Raw genomic sequence first — 19,188 nt, forward strand, 5'->3', positions numbered from 1 at the left:
GATGATTTAGTTGGTGTTGGTCTTGCTTTGAGCAGGGGTTTAGACTAGATGACCTACTGAGGTGTCTTCCAACCCTAACCTTCTATCATTCTATGACTTTCCGTGACCACTGTGACTTCTTCAGCAGCTGGTGCAGTTGGCCCGGAGGCCGTCTGAACAGCTCAGATGGCTCCTGGGCCAGCCACACTGACCGCTGCTGGGGCAGTCTCGCCCCCATCGCTCTCCTAGCCCCCCAGCAACAACAGCAGGAGTTTGGATGGGGCAGCTCAGGGCTGGGGGTTGGGGAAGGGCTCTGGGTGGCACTTACCTCAGAGGGCATCCCCAAAAGCAGCAACATCCCTCGGCTCCTAGGGGGAGGTGTGGCTAGGGGGCTCTGTGCACTGTCTCCACCTGCAGGCACTGCCCACGCAGCTCCCATTTGCCGCAGTTCCTGGCCAATGGGAGCTGCGGAGCTGGCGCTTGGGGAGGAGGTAGCGGGCAGAACTCCATGACCATGCCTCTGCCTAGGAACTGAGGGACATCCCACATCTGGGGAAGTGTGGAGCCAGGTACTACCCTCTCCCCGCCTCCTCAGCACCCACGGTGCCCCCCAGGCTGTCCCCTCCTCAAGATTTAGTCAGAGGTATATAGTACAAGTCATGGACAGGTCAAGGGCCATGAATTTTTGTTTACTACCCGTGACCTGTCCATGACTTTTAATAAAAATATCTGTGACTAAAACACAGCCTTAATAATATGCATTCCATAGAGCAAACTTTTAAAATGAATGAATATATCTGAAAATGCTGTAATTAATTCATTAAATAATGTTTTTAGGCAATTATATGCAGTATATGTTACCAAACTTGCTCTGCACTTAAGAAATAAAGCAGGGGGAATGGTCAGGATTATTAAACAGCACACTTATCTGGACCACACTAGTGGAAAAGAGAATTAAGAATGTTAGGGAGAAAAATTTGCAAGGCTAGAAAGTCCTGGACCTTGAACACCCATGAATTAATAAAAAGCAACAAAGAGTCCTGTGGCACCTTATAGACTAACAGATGTATTGGAGCATAAGCTTTCGTGGGTGAATACATGCGTCTGACGAAGTGGGTATTCACCTACAAAAGCTTATGCTCCAATATATCTGTTAGTCTATAAGGTGCCACATGACTCTTTGTTGCTTTTTACAGATTCAGACTAAAACGGCTACCCCTCTGATACATGAATTAATAATTCAACTGTGCCAATTATATTTGTTATACCTAGATGGACAGGGAATCCTAAAAACAATGGTGTATGTTAACAGTATGAATACAATAAAAACAAGACCTATCAATAGCATTATGCCAGTGTGAAAATGGCCATGCAAGGAGAAGATGAAGTAAACAGCCTGCTGTAAATGAACGAAGCACAGATGGTTCGAAAAGCGCTCAGCACAAATTAACCTAACCACAAGGAAGGAAGGTTGGACTCAACTAGTCATTACAAAGGAAGTGAAGGAGGAGGTATAGCTTGGGAACACATTATGTGCTCTGAAATACCACAAACTTTTCGGTGGGGACAACACCATGCCAGGAAAGCCTAAATGGATTTTGTCTAAACCTCACCCCTCTGACTCAGATTGGGAGCCATGCCCTGTGGCCAAGTATGTAGATGAAAGAGATTGTGAGAGAGGCTGTGACAGACACCACCAAATGGGAGTCACTGGTAACCATTCTGTTTGCATCTACACCTCCCTTGTCCGCTAATACCACTAATTTTGTACAGAGGAAAAAATAACAATTGGTGTCCATTGCCCAACTAACAGCAAATATGAAAAACAAAGGCAGCGGTAAGTAGGTAGGCTTGACCTAATATGAGTAATTAAACATGCGGTGGAGGGAAAGGAGACAGGAGGCCTCATTCTTTGGAAGATAGGATTAGGGAGGTAAATGAATGATCAGGCACACAATGTTTGTGCTAACTAAAATAAGCAAATAGGCCAGTAGGCCAAAAGACAAAATGTCTGAGCCAGCTAAGATAAGAGGGAGAACACTTAGGGAACCATTTACTATAAACAAAACAACAATCAAATACATTAAAAATATAAAAATAAAATAAAGAGTAGGTCAAGCACAAACAGAACATGAACAGAGCATGCTATACTGGAATTGGTTCCTACAAGGTAACCAATCCAATCCAATCCAATCCAATGTATGTAATGTAATGTACAGTAAATGCAATAAAATATATAAAAGGAGAGAGTTTATGTGACACTTCGGAGCTGTGATGTACCCTGCATTCACTCTCCCCTGAGTATTAATCTAATCAACTCAGTGTTGCTGTATGCCAAACAAAAATGTCTAGGTAACAAAATGTAAAATCAGACAGGGTTAGAATTCAAAACGATCTTGACAAATTGGAAAACTGAGCTGAATTCAACAAGATGAAATCAATAAAGACAAGTGCAAAGTATTTCGCTTAGGAAGGAAAAAAAAATCAGACGCACAGCTACAAACTGGGGAATAATTGTCTCGGGGCGTAGTACTACTGAAAAGGATCTGGGGGTGAAAGTGGATCACAAATTGAATGAGTCAACAATGTGACACAGTTGCAAAAAAGGCTTATACCATTCTGAGGTGTATTAACAAGAGTGTTGTACGTAAGACAAAGGAGAGAATGGTCCTGCTCTACTGATGAGGCCTCAACTGGAGTATTGTGTCCAATTCTGAGCTCCACACTTCAGGAAAGATGTGAATTGGAAAGAGTCCAGAGAAAAGAAACAAAAATGATGAGAGGTATAGAAAACCTGACCTAAGAGGAAAGGTTTAAAAAGCTGGGCTTGTTTAGTCTTGAGAAAAGAAGACTGAAGAGGGACCTGATAACGATCTTCAAATATGTTAAGAGCTGTTATAAAGAGGACTATGATTAATTGTTCTGCATGTGCACTGAAGTTAGGACAAATAGTAATGGGTTTACTCTGCAGCAGGGGAGATTCAGGTTAGCTATCAGGAAAAACTTTCTAACTATATGGGTAGTTAAGCTCTGGAATAGGCTTCCAAGGGAGGTTGGGTAATCCCCATCACTGGAAGTTTTTAAGAACAGTTTGGACAGAGGCTGGACTTGACTTCTCAAGGCCCTTTTCAGCTCTACATTTCTATGATTCTGTTTCCTAGGTACAAAGGAAGAATCCATTTTGCAGATTAGCTTGATAGCAAGCTTTAAGACCAAAGCACAATGAAACATTATAGGTATAGCAGAAACAGACAGCTGAATATGGAGAATCCCAGATGCACAAGTTATCTAAAGTAAAGAAGAGATAGCAGTAATCTGTGCCACTTCAGCTCAGGCACCATTTTCTTTCATCTGAGGAACTCGTATTAAACTCTACAGTTTTGTTTAAAAGAGCATTGCTTATTTTTTGGCTCCATTTAGAGCTTCATGCTATTTCTTTCCAGAAGTCAGAATACTTTTTTAAATTAAGCACTCCTACTTAATTTCCTACAGCAATTACATACTCCCTGTAGGCAACGGCAGCCCCCTCCTCTCTTCCAAATCCAACATACACCAGCTGGTTCCATGGACATGTAGGTGGTTGCTACATCAATCCAGACGGGAATGAGAGAGACTCAAGTACCTTTGCTCAAAGAGGCAACACTTCCACCAGCTATCTGCTGCATTATTTTAGTAAGCATATAGGTACAGTTCACAGCTTGTTTCACTTTTTACTTACAGACTTCATAGTTAACTTCCCCAGTGACTACGTGCATTCACATATACTCACATGTACTATATTAATTTCATTTAAGGATACTTTGTTAGTGAATAAAGAAGGTACATTGCAGACAAGATTCAATTCTCTGAGATAATATCTCTCCACCCCACTCCTCAAAGCATATATGTCATTTAAAGATAAGGTTACATTACTCACAATGAATAGGAATTGCTTATCCTTCCCAACCCATGTTAAGGATTTGTTAGAATATGTTCAACATTGATGTGAGGTTAACTGTGTTTGCCAGCACAACAACGGGGACAAGGTTTCTGTGCCCAAGAGCTTAAATATAACATGTTGAACAACGTAGTGACGTCAAGCATGGAGTTAACATAGGAAAGTTTCTCAAAAGCAGTAGAATTCAAACAGAGACTTAAAGAACCTTGGTAAGGTGCCTGGAACATAAAGGAGAATCAGCAACTTGAAGAGCCAGGAAGAAAGGATGGGGCAGAACTCAAAGGATCAGAGGGGTACAACAGCAAAGTAGAGGCAGGCAGTGGAGGAGTGATGCAGAGCCTTGAGAATGAGAGCTTTGAAATTAATGCATCAGGAAATGAGCTACCAGTGCCTTTTGTGACGTTAATGACTGAATAGGATGGGTAGAGAAAGGCCTCCTGTGAAGAACTGTAAAGCCATTTTATGTATCTTGATGTGTTGGCCCACTGTATGATTATGAAGAGCATTTCTTTAGCTGCTGCCTTAAGATTTAGCAAAAAATGTAGTTCTGTGTTCCATGGGGCCAGCATTTCATCCTTCCCTCTAAGCCTTCATAGCAAAATTATTAACAATTGGGTGCCTAAGTTTAACTCAGTTAAAAAATCAGAATCCATTTGTGAATTATGCACTAACAAAAAAGGTTCATATTGATGACTAATAACATTTCACTAGTTGTAGTTGCAATGCTTGTTCAATATTGCATTTTTCAATATGAAACCATCATCAATAAATGAAGATGCTTCCGGTCAACTTCAGGGCTGAGGCTTGGCACTCCCTGACTTTAACCCACACATTGGCTAAGAACTCTTCATACAGCTCTTGCGTTCATCTCTGGGAGTGCACATGGTTGATATGCCTCCTAATAAGCAAGCAGCTAGAAAACAACTGTCCAGAGTAATGAACGTGAAGAATTTTAATAAGTAAACTGATATGATGAAAAATTCTTTACTAATTTGCCAGTTATTAATTAGAGTAATGTTGAATCCTCATGAATTTTAATGTCTTTCATGTCGCTTCTTCCCTTGAACTCTCTCTGCCCTCCATTTTTGGTTTGGCTGCTTGGTGGAAAGATGCTGATCTGACCTATTTTACAGCACACTTCCGTGTGTATTAAGTCAACTTTAAATTCCACCATGCAACAGAAGTTATTGTAAACAAGACTGGTTTCCCACAGGCTACTTAAATTGCACTCACATTTGGCATGTCATGTTATTGTAACCATTCTTGCTTATGAAACTGTTTTGCATTGAGCCTCTGTTCTACATTGAGGGACTACAGAGCAATCTTCATGGAAAGCAATATTTTGTTGTTTATTTAATTTAAAAAGTAACGGCAGTCTCATCAAAATTTGGAATCCCCACCCCCGCCTTCATGAAATGCGAGAGCCCAAAGAACTGTACATTTTGCAACATTTCTAGTAATTCACAAGTTCACACAGGCAGTTATTCAAAAACTCATTGGAATAAATACAATCTAAATATAGTACAGCAATTTCTATTTTGTGGCATGAAATAATTTAAAAAACACTGTGTACTTTAACCTCCTTAGAATGGGGGACCTTCTCACTGTTAAAATCTTGCGTGTTCTTATCCAAGGGACTTCCACCCACCTCCCTCTTACCTCCCCAATGGTCTTTGCTTCTTGGACCTCACCTCTCTGAACACTCATTTCCATTTCCAGAAAAACAACAAGGCTCCGATTTCCATTCTGCGCTTCAAGAACTCTAACTCACTTCACTGCCATGACATGGTCCTGGTTTCTCCCCTCCTTATGGAATTGTCCTCTCTTTCTTTCCCCTACTCCCCTACACATAGCACAGATATCTCCTACAAAGTGTGTTCTCTTTTAGTGCTTCTTCACTCATCATCATACAATTATCCTACATAAATGTGGCTCCCCCAGTCCTCCAGAGTCTGCTTTCCAGTTGAAATCCTTACTACGCCACTATCTCTAATCTGCAGCTACCATTTTTAAGGAGCACTAGATGGAATCTGAACATATCTCCATCCATCACCCCGGAACATTGTTTAGTACATCTAACCAAACTGATTTGAGCAAGCTACCTGTTTTACCCGGCTAACTAACTGGGGGATTGCTATGGAGCTCATATCCTGGCCAGTTTTTAAAAGAAAAGAACTTCAATAGATGTTGCATCCAGACATTTCAAGTAGATTCAAAACAAAGCCTCTTTCCTTCAACATAATAATAATTTAGTTTTATGAACAAAGGGACAATTTAATAAAAGTTCCTAAAGCAAGGTCACTGGTATACTGCAAGTTAAGTATTATATACAATGCAGAACTTGCATTAGGCATGCCAGCTACCCATGAAGATACAGGAAAACCCTTCAAAATAAAGTTCTCATATTAATATTGTCCTATGTGTTTTTCAGGTCCCACATGCACTGACTTAATTATATGCTAGAGTCACCACATATTTGTGTCATTAAGAAGGATTAGTTAAAATATATTTGCAACAATTTTTCTTACAGGCCTGGCGCTTTGTGACAACATCTCTTCTTTATTCCAGCCTTAGGAATTTCCTGAAACTAGCATGGTGGGCCTAGCTAATCACTCGCCCTTTGGAAGAAGCAAAGCATTTTGTATTTTTCACTATTCATATATTGCTGGTGAAGCATGCCTATTGTAAAGTCCTGAAGACATAAGCTCTCTACTTAGAAAAATATATACATTCATAAGGTACACTCAGTAATTTAAATTCCTTCAGTTTTGTCCTACTTATGTTCTAGAACAGGGGTGGGCAAACTTTTTGGCCCAAAGGTCACATCTGGGTATGGAAATTGTATGGCGGGCCATGATGCTCATGAAATTGGGGGTTGGGATGCAGAAGGGGGTGAGGGCTCCAGCTGGGGGTGCAGGTTCTAGGGTGGGGCTGGGGATGAAGGGTTGGGGGTGCAGGAAGGTGCTCCGGGTTGGGATCGAGGGGTTTGAGGGCAGGAGGGGGATCAGGACTGAGGCAGGGGGTTGGGGCATGGGAGGGGGTCAGGCGTGCAGGTTCCAGGTGTCGCTTACCTCAAGCAACTCACAGAAGCAATGGCATGTCCCCTCCCCGGCTCCGACACAGAGACACAGCCAGGCAGGTCTGCACACTGCCCTGTCTGCAGGTGCCAACCCTGTAGCTCCCATTGGCCACATTTCCCAGTCAATGGGAGCTGCGGGAGTGGTGCTTGGGGCAGGGGCAGCGTGTGGAGCTCCCTGCCTGCCTCTATGCATAGGAGCCGAGGGGTGGGGGGGACATGCTGTTGTTTCCAGAAGCCACGCAAAGCAGGGCAAGCTCCAGACCCTGCTCCCCAGCAGGAGCTCAAGGACCGGATTAAAACATCTGGAGGGCCAGAAGTGGCCCCTGGGCCATAGTTTTCCCACTCCTGTTCTAGAAAGAGACTATGACTAGGGGATCAGAGTAGTATCATCTATGCAAGTTCAGGATGAGATTTTCCAAGCCAACAACGGCAGTTAATTTTGAGTTAAGCATCCAAATCCTAATGACTTTTAGTGAGAGTTCTATATTTAATAAACTTCTGAAAAATTTCCCACCTATTCGTTAGCTTTTGAGACTATGCACCAACACCAAGCACACCAAATAGTCAACAGTGGCAGCCATTTTGTGATGTCAACCTCAGTTTTTCCAGGGACATGAAAGTCATAGCCATGGAAGCCCTAAAAGCCATTTAACAGCCAAGCAACAAGTTTATCATTAACTACCTGGACTCAAAAAAAATAAAAATAAAAATCAGCTGTTTTCCCAGTGTGAATCCAGTTCTGCTTGCAGCTAGCTATTGATGGTAGATTACTTTTAAGTAATCTGATGGTTTTGCTCACTAATTAGTGTGCATTCAGTTTTACTGATGGGCGTGCTAAGCCAGGGACTGCAGACAGCATGGAAGGCCTTTAAGTGTGAATGTGTGATTAAAAATTCTTGTTATAGCCATCAGCATTTTACTCATTCATGTCTTAAGGAAAAGGTACAGGGCAATATGTTAATAGATTACATGGGTACAAGATATAACACATCAAGTTCAGTTTTATTAGTAATTTCTTACTAGCCATGGCAATGTAGAGGAAGAGGCAGGAAGAAGAAGATTGGGATCAGGAAAAGACAATCCACCCTCAGTGGTTACCAGTATGTGCAAGTATGACTTTGCTTTCATCATGCTTTAACTAGTTACTTGTTACTTTCTAGTTAAAGTGTTCAGTGTCTCATTTAAATTTACATGAGTGTCCATCCACAAAACTAGCTGACATCTTTTCCCCTTAGAGTAAACTAATGAATCTCCAAGTTATACAGCCTCAGGGAGTACAGTTCTAAACTAGATATTGAAAACTATAGTTTGCAATGATGTAACTTTGTAGACTTAAAAGACAAGTGTCTGAAATTTGCTAAAAATAATGTCCCTGAAGCAGGGCCGGCGCTTCCATTTAGGCGACCTAGGTGGTCACTCAGGCACCAGGATTTGGCGGGGAGGCATTTTGCCACCCTCGGAGGCAATTCGGCAGCGGGGGGTCCTTCCGCACTCCGGGTCTTCGGTGGCAATTCTGCAGCGGGTCCTTCACTTGCTCTGGGATCTGCCACCGAAGTATCCCGAAGATTGGGAGTGTGGAAGGACCCCCGCCTAGGGTGCCAAAAACCCTGGTGCCGCTCTTGCCCTGAAGGCCCTAACAAGCCCCCTGCCCATTCTATCTTCCCCTCCTGAGCCCACTCGGTGTAGGTCTCAGCTCCCTGCTGCTTCATATGTTGGGAGGGGAATGGGAGAAGCTTACTATCTTCTCTAGTGTGATTGGAAGAGATAGGGCAGTCATCTATTGTCTATTCAAGAAGTTTATATGGACAACCTGCCTCCAAGCCAGCATCTTCATGAGCTGTCAACTCTTCACACCCACGCACATTTAGTAATTCCTTGTGCCATCTTCAATGGCTTTTTTGCTTTCAAGTAGCAGTGGTCTGGGGGCTGAAGCTATTTTCACTGTAGAGGGAGGTGAATAAGGCTGCCTTCTCTCCCTGAAGTACAACAGTCTGACAAGAGAAGAGAAGCCAGTGGGGGGGGGTTGCTGAAAAGCAGCTTAAGAGGCTTAAAATGCTTACTGTTGGCTACCACAAGCATGTCTCTCCAGCTCCCTCAGATAGAAAGAGGGCTGTAGATGGAGCTCAAACTCAAGTACCTCATCCGAGGGCCACTGGAGAGCATGAACAAATAAGAGAAACTGAGGCTATTTTTTCCACTTAGGCTAGGTTAGTTGTGAGGCACTTTCATTATGTGCTTCATAGGTCTGGTGATATGACATTTTTAGATACTTCAGTAGGGTTTTTTGGGGGTGAGTGGGGGGAGAACTGATTGTGGCTTCAAAACAAGGCTTATCCACCTCAGCATTCTCGTGAGCATTCTAGAACCATCCCTTTTAACTGCAGGGAAGTTATCTACAAATTGAGGTGTTACCAGCATGGAATTATGTTTGAGGAGGATGCAAAGAGGTGCACAACTTGGAGTTAAACAGCTCAAATAACTGAAAAGTAGGAATTTAAGATTACGCAACTCATCTGTCAGTGTGGAATTACAGAGAGGAAGATAGGCAGGAAAAACAAAATCACCTTTTTTCAGGTGGGCTTTGAGAACTTGTAATTAGTTTTCCAGGTTTGTCAAAATAGTTCAAAATTAAATATTTTCAAAACACAAGGAATTAGGTATTTACATGAACTTTAAATGCTAAATGAAAGTTCAGTGTTGTCTTCAGCCAAAGTTGAAAAACTAGAGCTGGATGGAACATCCCGGTTTCCAGAAATGCAGTTAGAAAGTTACAGCAGAGTAAAAGAGTTGGATAACAGTACAGCTGGGACCAGAAAGGGAGCCTGATATATTTAAGCTGCATACAAGAATTTTGTTTTCCTTTTTATAGGCCTGTGTGTATATCCAGTGAGCCCAGGGAAAAGCCAAGATCTTAAGCAGTGGCTTCCTCTCCTCATCTTGATGCAGGAATGAGAGAAGCTGGATTCCTCTTAAATCTCCTACTCACGAGAAATGGTTGCCATTAGGCCTAGGCCGGCCCAGCTGCTGTTCATTTCCAGGGACCAGGTGCAAAAGCGGGCAGCCAAAGGAAATGAGGCACTCTGGGTATCTGGAACTACGTTAAGGGACCTGGAACAACTAAACCTTGGGTCACTTGAGCTAGCAGCTCCTAGGAGGCATCACATCCTGACTCAGTCTCTGGAATAAGCTCATAAGCTGAAGTGTGTGATATTTGCCATACTAAGACTTAGGTTGTTAAACCCGTTTACTGCTTTTGTTACACGTTTACATGGTGTCCCCATTCCCCTGCCATTATCTGGAAACCTGAGGTTATGTTTACACAGACCCACAGCTTGGACTAGAGAGGCGTAATCTGCAGCGTGGACTAGTATGCTGTTCTCTGACTTTCCCATGGCTATGCTGGGGAGCCAACTAAAAGCACTTATTTCACATTAACGCTGTCCTGTTTAAAGAGTACCACATTAACATAAATTAAGTACCTTTTAGTTCACACCTGTAATGTGCACACGAGGGGAGTTAAAACACTGCATGCTGACACACACTGCAATTCACACCTCCATAGTCCAAATGACAAGGCCATGTAGACAAACAAGAGTATTTTAGCCATCCAGAAGGGCCATCCGAGGAATATTAATCATGTTGGATGTCAGTGTCAATACCATGATCAATGCTTGAAAATTGTGGTACATTAAATAGCTAAATTATGCTGGTATTCCTGTACAACTACTGACTATAGCCACATGATGCTCAAATTAATCCATAGTGATTAATGTTGTTACAGAAAATACCAAACTACTGAATAATGACTGGATCCTTATTTACATCACTTAAATGCTAGCCAAGTTTTTCCTGCCTTGTACACTGTCCAGTTACTGTAGGTATTTTCATATGGATATGATGATAATGCAGATACTTTAAAAATCATTTTGAAACCATTCCATTAGGAAAAGATTTTGTGTGTGTGTGTCAGTGCCATCAGTCTGAATAGGTCTGGAAGGGCTTCAGCAGGTAACTTTAGCCTGCTTCAGTGGGATGCTGTGACATTTCTATGAGACATGCAAGTCTCCCTTACGTGACTTAGGTGGTCCAAAATGGCGTCCTCTGCATAATATGACCTTGCATGCACTGCATGTGTGAGATCATGCTGTGCAAAGGATGCCATTTTGCTCTACAGTGTGAATTCAGGGGCTGGACAGAATAGTCCCAAGGGGTGGATCTGGCCCATGGCCCATCAGTTGGACCATATTTTTTGAATCCTAGGGCTTGCAATGCATGCCTTTCATACACAGCCTCAGTTTCTCAAGCCAGTGATCAAAAAAGCAGCACCTGCACCATTTAAATTATTGGATATGCCTATGGAAAAAAAGACGGAATAGCTTTCTTCGCAAAGGGAGCCTCTTGGCCTTTTTTGCTGTACTTCTTTCAGCAGTGTCTTTGATATGAGCTTAGGTTTAAAAGACTAAAGTGCTTTAAAAACTAGATGGGGTCAAGGAAATAAAAATAATATAAGCCTACAAGTAACATCCCTATTTTATTATTATCTACTGTTTCTAAGTTAACTTTTTACCCCTCCTCCTGTAACAGAGACACCCAAGATGACAGACCACCTCTGATCTGCTGTTGGCATAAGAAGACTATTAAAGTTTCAGCATCTGACAAGAGAGTGCAAAGTTGTGCACATTGCTAAACCATGTAATTACTGATATTTTGGTTGCTACCCTCGTCCTCCTTCCCCTTCCATTGTTTAGACAATAAACAACTATGATATAGTGAGACCATGATCCAGCAAACATACACCTGCTTTAATGTATGCACATGAGCAGTCCCATTAAATTAGGAAGGCAAAGACGTGAGTAAAATTAAGCTAAGGTTTTTGTTTTTTTTTAAATCAGGGCTTTAAACAGCATGCTCTTCTAAACCCAAATGGTCTCCCCTTACTGGCACATGGCCTGGTACAATGGGTCTTGACTGGGGCTTTTGGACACTACTGGTATATACATAAGTGAATAATAATCCTTAGTGGTAAGACTTCTTGAAAGTCAGACTGTTAATCCGACAACCAATATATTTAAAATATTTGCATATATTTAAAAAAAATGCTCTGCAGTAGTACAAGAGTATTGAAAAAGGAACTTGGAGTAAGTGACGTGACAAACAAAGCTGAGTAGGCTGAAAAGTATTACAAGCCAGTGCGACCTCGCAGTTCCATTCACTCAGGCCAAGAAAACCTCAATAATATATTTATACAACAGAAACCCAGACCACATAAAAAATTCCATAGTATGCTGATGACTAAACTTCCAAATTGCTCCTAAATATTGACATACTTGAATTAGCTACTCAAGCATAGTGTAGGTGAGTGATTAGTCTTGCTATGGAGAGTGAAATCAAAACTTTGCTCTACCAATTCAGAACAGTAATACACCACCAAAAAACTTGCTATTTAACAGGAGAAGGAGGAGACACTGACTGCTGAGGAACCAGATGTGCTAAAACGTCATACCTAACAGAAGCTAGATCTGAGCTCTATGTAAATTTTGGTTATGTTTCTCAATCTTAAACATCTTCAGATTTGGAGTAGAAGGGTATTATGTGGTCTAATGGGACCAGTGACTGGCTGTGACATGGTGCAGTAGTCATGCACATGTGCCTTAGTTAAGGTGACCAGATATCTTGATATTATCGAATTCATCCCAATATTAGGTGCTTTGTTTTATATACACAACTATATCCCTCTTCCCCCCCAATGCCCCCAAAAAAGTGTCCCGATCTTTCACACTTGTATCTGGTCACCCTAGCCTCAGCCTCCTGATTTGTAAAACTAGGCTGACTGACTAATTGTTATGTGCTTTGAAATCATGGATTTAAAGTGCTATAAGAGATAAGTCTACCACGCTTCATTACAGATCTAGGTTTCTGTCCTAATTAAGTTAATAAATTCAATTTGACATGGTCTGTCCTGAATAGCTCACAGCATCCCAAAGTGATATAAGCAGTGGACTCCCTCTTCACAAGCATTACACAAACAAAATCACAAATTATGCTGTGTAACTAGCTTACAAACAACTTCCAAAAATAAGTATTAGAAGATAAGTCAGTTCCCTACACAAATGCATGTCAAGAGTCAAATTTTTAGGTTATCATCCTATGATGGTTTCATGAACGTCATCTAAAAGGTAAATTAACCATCAAGCTGAGAAGCTAAAGGCATTTTCCTATAAAGCAATATTCACAAGCGAATACTAGCATGCCACAGAATAAATAAATTGGCCTTGGGCATGATTTATCTGTACAACTAAAGGTTTTAACTATAGAACTAGTTCCCTCTTCGTAACATGGCACAGCTCGTCAAGATTCCACTGAAATAAAAATAGACTATAATATGAAATTGTACATGGAAATGACAGCACTTCCAGAATCAGATTACAGCATACCAGCTCAGTTAATTAACCAAGTATAGTCCTATAGAACATTTTGGTAAAGTAAGATATGTCCAAAAAGCTGAATATGAAGCACATCCTTACATGTGCTATGTAATTTCTAAATAACCAATATTTGCTTAGGTCAATAATCTTTCATCGGAGCCACATATATCACTATTTACTGTTGTCTGTACGCAGTGACTCCTCTCTACAGAAGTTGATCATAGTGCTTAGCTTGTTGCTAAAGGCTGATAAAATTTTTAAACCAGTAATTTTCTCCATTATTTAGGGTGCTTGTAATGTAGTTACATTCACTTTTCAGGATTTTGTTATGCAAGTCTGCAAAGATTAAATGTTTGTTTAAATATGTAAGTTACCAGTATGTACTTAAGCCAAAACAAAGTAAGATGTCAAGCCGCGCTTTGCCAATGCTACTGATATACTTGTTCATGTAGAAAATTTCTTTAAGGAACATCGGTTAAAAAGCTAAAAATCCATATTTTAGAGCCCATTTCATTTTGTTGACTGTTCTTGTCTGAGGTTTTGGGTAGAAGGAGAATTACATTTGTAGGTTCCTTTCGTAGTACAAAAGGTAAATGCAACATCTGTTTACTCCGTGCTTCACGGCAAATATCTTCATTTCAACTACCATTCATTTCCTCTGCATTTAGCCATATCTCTGCTGCACGGCTACATAACACTGAAATCTCTGCTGTGTTTGTTTAGCTTTGCATATAACACTGCTAGCACAAATTAAATTTATACTAGACTTTTAAGGGAAAGGGACTAGCATAAAATGTGCAGTAATGCTTATACTCTAGATTTGATACTGCAATTTTTTACAATTTGCTATGGAACATTAAATTGTAAAAAGTTTAGTCTAATTTTCGTCAGGATTATATCATCTTGGTGACCACTGGTTGCTCTGCAGATTGCAGCCCTTGGAAAGAGTTACCGCCACCGATTTTCTTTCCAAGAGAACCAATCTCCAGACATTAAAAAAATAAAGCATAAGTTTCACATTCATTATTAAAAAACTGTCAAAGCAATGACTTTATCATACTAAAAAAAACTCTAGTGACTTTGCATTTCTCTTGATACAGGTAGATTTGTGCTAGTTAATTTTAAAGAACAAGTGTAAAGCACCCATTTCTTTGGTGGAATGCTTTTCTCAAGGTCTCCTTAATGTTACATTTCTAGTTTATTTTTCATTTGGATTCATTTTAATACAAAATTAACATAATATTTAGCCTGGCTGCAATAGCCCAAATATTCTTGAAGGTCTGCAAAACCATAATTTTAGGAGCTTAGTGTGGAAGTATTTTAAGTGATGCTGTTAGATCTATTGTCAATTCAAATCAAAACAAGCTGCAACTGGCACTTTCAGCCTATATCTTACCTGAGTGCAGAAAGGATGAAAACCTCCCTTTATATGGGGTAAAGTACAGTGGTGTGCAAATAGCTGTCAAGAAACCCATGAGAACAACATTTTCCAAGGTATCTTACGAACCACAGCTATTTGTTTCCTGACCTGGGTGACAGCATTATTATTTCAGAGCTATTTAAACATTTTTTTAACTAGTCAGAAGCCAGTATATTAAGCAAAACAGTAGAAAACTACAAATCAATAATCAGAAAGGTAGCTGTGTTAGCCTGTATCCACAAAAACAACGAGGAGTCCAGTGGCACCTTAAAGACTAACAGATTTATTTGGGCATAAGCTTTCGTGGTTAAAAACCCACTTCTTCAGGCGCAAAGCTTATGCCCAAATAAATGTTAGTCTTTAAGGTTCCACTGGACTCCTCATTGTTTTTACAAATCAAGACAATCTAATGTCACGTGCAGAATTAGCAGATTGCCATGGAGCACATAAAACTGAGTGATATAATCGCTCCATTCATGTTTCACTTGTCATTTTTCAGGCAATTGGACCCCTTAGTAGGCTCCAAAGTTTAACAGGAAAGCTAAGATTGAGAGTAACTGCCTGTGGCTCCAAGATATAGTAAGAGATTCTAACAGCACATTTCAAGCCCTGAGCAATTATTGAATACATAATATTTATGGCTAAGTGAACAGAAAACAGGTATTTATTTAATAGGTAGAAAAACAAGGCATCGGAATGAGTTCCTGGTCTGATGAATTTGGATATCAGATGATATCCAAAAAAGGCCTTATTTCCATCTGTGAATTTCAAGTTCACTTGATAGAGTGCTCCCATTCTGTTCACTCTCTCTAAAGCATCTGTCACTTGGCATTGCCAGGGACCGGATACCAGGCTAGATGGACCATTGGACTGACCCACTATGGCCATTCTTATGTTCTTATAAGTTAGTGTAATTATCAAATCCAGCATAATACAAAAAGTTGGTTTATTATACCAATTTAAATAAGGAATCAAAACAGACAAGTATTTTAAAAGGTTATATTTCAGCTGATACTCTAAAGACAGCACAAATGGTTCATAAGATACTATCAGTATCAGCAGAACAAAACATTGAAGAAAGAATGGGTACTGGTAGATAGGATGTGGTAATAAAAATACAGACTCTAATATACATCTTCTAGATAGTCCTCAAATCTTATTACAGTGCAGTTTGTATGCTACTTTCACAAGCTATCAGTTAATACTATGCATGAGTGAATTCTGGCAAGTTAATAGTCTGCACTAATAACTTAAGAAGCTCTCCATTTACACATTATAACAAAGATCATCCGAGATACTGCATTACACCAATGAGATTAATTTTCCGCAAAATGGTCTTCAATAGTTTTATTTCTGAAGTAAGTTAGAGTCTTCAAGTTTTATCAGCCTATTATAAAAGAGTACATTTGTGGTAAAGGATTAAAACTTTACTGTTTTATAATCTATACTGGATATTACCATCACTTAGTGTACATCTATAATTTTGCTGTATTAACCATTTGTACATGCATATAGATGCATAGAATTTATGGCCAGGATGGACAGTTATAATTTAGCCTGACCTCTGGCAGACCAGAAGCCATTAAATATCACCCAGTAATACCTGCATTAAGCCCATATCTTGTGACTGAGCTAGAATATATATTTTAGAAAAGTCTAAGTCGAGACTGGATGTCTTAAGTGATAGTGAATTCACCCTGTCCCTAGTAAGGTCCAAAGGTCAAATACCTTATTGTTAATATTTGCACCTTATTTCTAACCCAAATTTAACTCATTTCAGCTTCTAGACTTTGAATCTTGCATACAAAATATGCACATCTCACCAAGTTTATGAGTTGTGCACAGCACATGAAATTAGGGTAGTATATGGGCCTAGTGTTACTCTTGTCCACTCTGTCTTCTGCTACTAGGTTGAACTCTATTCTCTAGATTCCAAGGCTGCTGCTAAACAGTGTCTCATGTTCCAGATCAGAGTTTTATGCAACAATAGATGTTAATCATTTCCAAAACACTGACATTCATTTGCTCAGTTAGTGTTAAAATAGTCTGTGTGCAAAATTGCCAAGTATCGCTGGATTGCCAAGTATGGAAGATGGGAAGTTGTGTGGTTTGTAAGATAACAAAACTGCTATCATTAAAGGGCTGTTAATATTTCCATTATGAGTTGCATTTGTGGAAGCATTAATGACCTTCATAACAATTCACCCTGGGCTGAATCTTAGCCTTTGAGAGTTGAGCCCATGAGAACTTTTTGCTTAGTCACAATTCATCTGCTTCTTTTTTGGTTCCAGGAAGGTAAAACAGTTTGAGAGTCTGAACTTTCACTAAATAAACTGACTCCATGAGCCAAAATGAAATATGGTGGTCAGTCAGTCCCTACATTGGGCTGTGTTATCCACAGAACAGTTCCTATGGGACAACTAATTTTTCAAACGTTAAAAAACTTAACTACACTTCAGTTTGGTTATCATTGGCAACTAACTATGGAGCTGCAATGACGTTCTGACAAGTGTTCAGTTCTACACATCTCCATTACATATTGTGTGAAATACCTATATGCCATATGTACTGTAGTAACCAGTGTCAGAGATACTTCCACTGTGCTTCAAGGGATCTCCAGCAGTCCATTAAGGGTTAATTTAAGATAAAAAAAACTGAGGCATTTACAAAGAAACTTTAGCCTCAAGATAGCAAATTAAGAGTGCATTTATGGTGTATGGTCACAAAGCCTTAGAAAGCATTAGTGCCCCTAACTCCTCCTGATGCACTCAGGTATTGTAGCTCTTGCGGTCTGAAATACCCCACCACACAGCAATATCTAGAATATACCCATACGGGGAGTTAAGGACTAAGTGACAGACTTCCCCCTAACATTGCCTTGCTCTGTCAGTTTAAGACAGAAACCAGAGATTGTTTTAATGCAATCTATTATCTATTTTACTTTATTTCTGCCAGCAGCTGATGTTTCCATGGGAATGCAGTCATCGTGCTAGGAAACAAAGCAAGAAGGAATCAATACTAGTCTCCAGGTGAAAGCATCCAGATTTTTAATCATATGTTAAATCTCCTGAAGTGTTTCCAGTGCTAACCTGTGTCAGCGCCACAGCCAGAGAGTTTTGAAGCCCTTAAACTAGTTACTGCAAAACCCACAACACTAAGATTTTAAACTTAAGCTACTGCAAGAACCAAGAACCTGACACACAGGGCTTAATTAGCACAGAAGCAGGATCAGAGCAGCTATAACTTCATAAAGGTTCCTCCTCGGCCCTCCTGCAAACGTGAATCTGTGCTTGATTATTTAAGCTGTTAGTACTGTGCGGGCTCGGAGTCTGCACCGATATGAATCTGCAGGGAATCTCGAAACCTACGTCTGTGTTACTTACATTCTCTCTGCATTCCTGGGAATACCTCGTGGCACGGTTTTCAGTCCCAGCCCATGACAATCCACGTTGGAGGCAGAGCAGGTACATTTATTGGGGCATCCTCCAACAGGCATCCAAGCCACGGAGCTCAGGATCACTCCCAGCCATAGGGATGCACGACTCCCACAGAGCAACATGGTCTCCTTATCCCTTCCCCAAAGGGTGCACAAGGATGCAAGGGCACCCAGTCCTCAGAGGTGGGAAACCCCAGCGACAGAGAGTGCAAAGGGCTGCGAGGGGCTCTCAGCACAACCCGAGAGAGGCCACTTCTCCCCGCATCTCCGCCTGCGCTCCTGGAGCACCACCCAATCTTCTAGGGAGATCTGGGGGGAGGGTTATGTTCCGTGGTGCCTTTCAGGTTTCCCAGTGTTATCTGACCGGCACCAGCAGGCGAGGAGTTTAGCAGCGCTCCAGCCAGAGGAGTCCGCAGATGAAAGAGGAGCAGGGAGTTCAGGTAAACAGAGCTAACCATCCATCAGGGGGTTCGGCAAGCAGCCCAACCTGGCAGGGCAGGTAACCGCTGGGGGAGGCGATGGCGGAGATCTCAGAGCGCTCCAGCGGCCAGCTGCTCAGTCCCTGCCTCCTGCACCCTCGCCGCTCCCATGCCAGGCCAGCCTCGCTGGGGGCCGCCGCCGTGTAGAGCCGCGGGATCGGAAGGCACTGGACGCGGCTCCCGCGGCGGCCGCCTTCCCATTCACTGCGCGTAAGGCGGCCAGGCAGGCACCAGAACCACGGGGGCCACTCCGCCCCCCTCTCCTCCCAAAATATCCCGGCCAGCTCCCATTGGCTGCCGAGCCCCTGACGTCGGCAAAGTTCTGAACTTGGGGGGAAGAGAGGAGGTGGCAGTGTGGGACTTGGCGTGGCCCCGGCCCGAGCAATGGCCATTGTCCCGTGCGCTCTGCCGGGCTCTGCGCGCGGGGCGGCCC

The 19,188-nt window shown here is 41.5% G+C and overlaps 1 protein-coding gene across 1 annotated transcript in view; it reads right to left on the reverse strand.

The window, feature by feature from the left end:
- SLIT3 (slit guidance ligand 3) overlaps positions 1–18,960 on the reverse strand; it is a 789,390-nt gene extending 770,430 nt beyond the window's left edge. The window contains exon 1 of the mRNA XM_050962519.1: positions 18,224–18,960. Within this exon, the coding sequence (XP_050818476.1) occupies positions 18,224–18,399 (176 nt within the window). The 5' untranslated portion in view covers positions 18,400–18,960. The remainder of the gene's footprint in view (positions 1–18,223) is intronic.
- Positions 18,961–19,188: the final 228 nt, after the last annotated feature.

The sequence above is a fragment of the Gopherus flavomarginatus genome, chromosome 7 (genome assembly GCF_025201925.1).
Source record: "Gopherus flavomarginatus isolate rGopFla2 chromosome 7, rGopFla2.mat.asm, whole genome shotgun sequence".
NCBI classification, from domain to species: Eukaryota; Metazoa; Chordata; order Testudines; family Testudinidae; genus Gopherus; species Gopherus flavomarginatus.